Source organism: Fulmarus glacialis, unplaced genomic scaffold (genome assembly GCF_000690835.1).
Source record: "Fulmarus glacialis isolate BGI_N327 unplaced genomic scaffold, ASM69083v1 scaffold28403, whole genome shotgun sequence".
Classification (NCBI taxonomy): Eukaryota; Metazoa; Chordata; class Aves; order Procellariiformes; family Procellariidae; genus Fulmarus; species Fulmarus glacialis.
Window position 1 is genome coordinate 4,074 of NW_009201404.1, and position 3,452 is coordinate 7,525.

Consider the following 3,452-nt stretch of genomic DNA (forward strand, 5'->3'; position numbering starts at 1 on the left):
TCCCTCCTGACCCACGGGTGCTGTGCAGAGCTCTGCTGGCACCCTGGGTGCAGGCCAGAACCCAGGCTCTTGCCCCTTCCCCTGTCCAAGCCTGGCCAGGGGCTTGAAAATCAGAGAGCAAGGGCTGGTGGCAAGCTGTGCAGGGCCAGGTAAGGCTGAACAACAGGCAGCCTTCCCTGCCTGTGACACAGCCCCGCTGCTGGGAGTACGGTGGTGCGAGGACCTGGGACAGCCCCGCTCCCTCCTGGGGTTGGGTCTGATGTTCCCGCTGGCCTGTGGGGTTGAGGGCACCAACCCAACCTCCTGCCCTTGGCCTGGGAAGGGGATGAGCAGCAGCAGCAGGGGCTCTGTGCAGGTACGTGCTGCAGCGTGCAGGCTGGGGAGGGATTTCGTATCAGCATGACTTGCAGTCTGCCCTAACCCTGCCTTAACTTAGCCCGGCAGCTGCTGCCGTCTGGCACTTTGCTTCCCTGCGCTTGCTTCTTGCTCCGGGCTGGCAGCCAGCCTGACCCACAGCTGCCCCAGCCTGGCCAGCGCTGCGCTGCTGGGAGATGCTCTGGCTGGAAGCCCGGAGGGCAGCGGAGGGGAGCTGGGCTCCCTGCTTTGGGAAGCTTTGTCATGCTTGATCCTTCCATGCTGCTGGAAGGGTGGTGGGAGCGTGGGCTGGTCCCCCTGAGCCTGTGACCTGTTGGTGCAGAGCCGTGTCTGCTCCGTGCAGAGAGACAAGGGGAAAGGTGCAGGGATTGGGATGAGGGGAAACTAAGGTTGGGGCTTGATTGTGTGGGGTGTTTGCAGATGGAGTTGGTGCACAGAGGCCGTGGGCTTAAGCTGCAGCTGGGAAGACGCGTAGCTGTTGGGATGTGCTGCTGAGGGTAAGGCCGTGCCCTGCGGGAGCTCCCTGCAGCTTGGCACGGGGCTGCTGAGCTCTGCTTTGAGCGAGGAGGGGGCGAGGCGGCGGGTTTGAAGCTGGTGTAGGTCCCAAGTATCACGTCTCCGCTCTGGCTGCCAGGCTGTTCCCGGCACCTACCCCCTGCGCCCGCCATGGCGTCAGTGCACGCCGGGGAGCCCTGGCAGGATCCCGGCCCTGTGGGGTGTTTCCCGGCTCTCTGGAGGGAGGGGGACCCCCCCCTGCTTCCACTTAATCACCTGCTTATTTCAACCTCAGCGCCTGTCTCTGCCTGAGCTGGGCTGGCGGTGGGATTGGTGGGATGGATCCTGCCCTGGAGCAGGGGCTGGGCAGGAGTCCCTCTAAATGCCACTGCTTTATGCCAGTCTGGTGTGATCCTGGAGCCATCACGTCAGCAGGATTTGCCTTCCCGACACTCTGGTGCTCCACAGGACCGGCTGGGCCGGTTCTAGCCCTGCTCCCCCGGGGAGCTGAACCCCCTCTCTCCTCCTGCTGCTCTGGGGGGGCTGCTGGAGGCAGCCTGGTCCTGCCGCTGCAGGAGAGGGCCCAGCATGCTCACAGGGGGCTGGAGCTGCGCTTTGCTGGTGAAGATCGCTCCGGGGGGATGCAAGCATGCAGCAGTCTTCCAGGAAGAGCCCGTGGCCTCACATGGCTTTCCCATGCCAGCTCCACTTCACGTGGCTGCTGGGTGAGTCATGCAGCCCAACCAGGCTCCTCGCCGCCAGGCCGGAGACAGGCAGGTCAGGGACTGCAGCAAGGCTTGGTACCTCTCCTGGCTCCCTTCCCCTGCTCCCTGCGCAGCCCTGGGTCTCTGGAAGAGCAGATGAGTGAGGAGGAGGGGAGGGACCCGTCTGTGGGAGGGATGGGGTCTTGCTATTCAAGGCTTAGCATGGTGCAGCTGGGCTGGTAGGACCCAGGAGGTTTGTGTGCATCCCTGGAGGGTCCCTAGAACAAAGCGAGCGGCAGAAATGTGCCCTCTCCCTCCCCGAGGACAGCCAGAACAGGGGCACATCCTTTCCCATGGCCCTGTCCCCTCCCCATCCTCCCCCCAACGCCGCTGCGCCCCACAGAAAAGCCAGCGCAGGCGTGTTGCGGCAGCAGTAAACAGACCGATTTTAATGCACGTAACACCCAACATCACCACGGGAGGGACTCGTCCCTTCCCTCGCAACCCTCTCAGGCCATCAGCTGCCTGCGCGGAAGCCGGCTTGGGCTGCTTTTCCATCGGCCGTGCCCCTGGCTTCGGCGGCGTCCCCGCGGTTCGGTGAGGCTGTCGGGCTGGTCCAGCAGGGAAGCACTTTTAGGCAGCAGAGCAGGTGAAGGCAGGGCCCAGGGCCAGGGAGCTAAGGCACATCAGAGCAGGTTTGGAGAGGCTAAGACCCCCAGGAGCCGGAGCCCGGGTCCCCCTCGGCGCACACGTCTCAGTCTATCAGAAACTTCTCACCATCCACGTCTCTCCCCGCAGAGCCCTTACGCAGGGAGGGGAAAAAATCGGAGCGGAGGAGGCGGGAGAAGTACATGAGGATCATGGCGTCGAGCAGCAGGAGGTTGGTGGTGAGGAAGGCACCCTGGCCCTGCACCTCCACGTAGCGGAGGAAGTACCAGGTGAGGTAAGACTGGGGTGCCAGGCGGAAGATGAAGTACATCACCAGGTTGACGTACTTGTTGGCCTCGTAGAGCGCCGGGGAAGGCACGTTGCTCATCTTCAGCAGCATGCGGACGGTGAGGAAGATGTTGCTCACCTCCACCAGCAGCAGCAGCATTGCCGCCACCAGGAAACGGCCCGTGATGATGAGCGAGACGAAGGCAGAGATGGCCTGGGAGTAGCGGGGACACACAGCAGGGTCAGCTCTCCTCGCCTTGGGGGCGGTGAGTCCTTCCCCATCAAGGTTTGGGCATATGCGGTGCTGCTCCTCCCCCACCTAGAGATCCCAGCAGCCCCCCAGGCACCTGGGCCAAGGGAAAACCAGTCTGGAGAGCCAGTTCCCCTGGGACCAGTTACACCTCTCTGTGCGGGGAGCTGGGACCAGCCTCCGGCTCTTCCCTCGCCTGGCATGGCAGTCTGTCTGGCTCCGGAGCTCGGAGCCCCCGCCGGCCGCCCTCGCCTTGTTGAGGGCGAGGCGGAGGGAAGGGCTCCGGCTTGCCCCACCGTAGCGCATGAAACCTGCATGGGCTGAGCCCTGGGGTGCGTGGTAGCCCCGCCTTTGCTGGCCCTTCGCCTCCCTGGGGCTGTACTCACCATGGCATGGTGCACGAGGTACTCCCAGGAGGAGCGGGACTGGTGGTTGAAGATGATGTCAAGGCTGTCGTGGATGAAGTAGCCTGCAGGATGAGGGAGAGAGCATTGCGGGGGTCTGGCTTGTGCACCATCACCTGCTGCGGTAAGGGGGAGCAGCGAGGAGGAGGAGGGTGGTGTGACCGTGTTCCAGGCGTCGGAAATGCCTCCGCCCTGGCTGAGCGTGGGGAGACGGCTGGGCCCTGGGGGCTGGCAGCCTGCGGGCACCATGCTTGTGGTTAAGGCAGGACGCATGGAGAGTCAGCCAGC

The 3,452-nt window shown here is 64.2% G+C and overlaps 1 protein-coding gene across 1 annotated transcript; it reads right to left on the reverse strand.

The window, feature by feature from the left end:
* Window positions 1-2,088: 2,088 nt before the first annotated feature.
* TLCD1 (TLC domain containing 1) lies at window positions 2,089-3,413 on the reverse strand. The gene is made up of 2 exons (XM_009573942.1): window positions 3,147-3,413; window positions 2,089-2,724 (listed from the first exon to the last, which is right to left on the reverse strand). The coding sequence occupies exons 1-2, from the start codon at window positions 3,411-3,413 to the stop codon at window positions 2,329-2,331; spliced, it is 663 nt and encodes a 220-aa protein (XP_009572237.1). The 3' UTR covers window positions 2,089-2,328.
* Window positions 3,414-3,452: the final 39 nt, after the last annotated feature.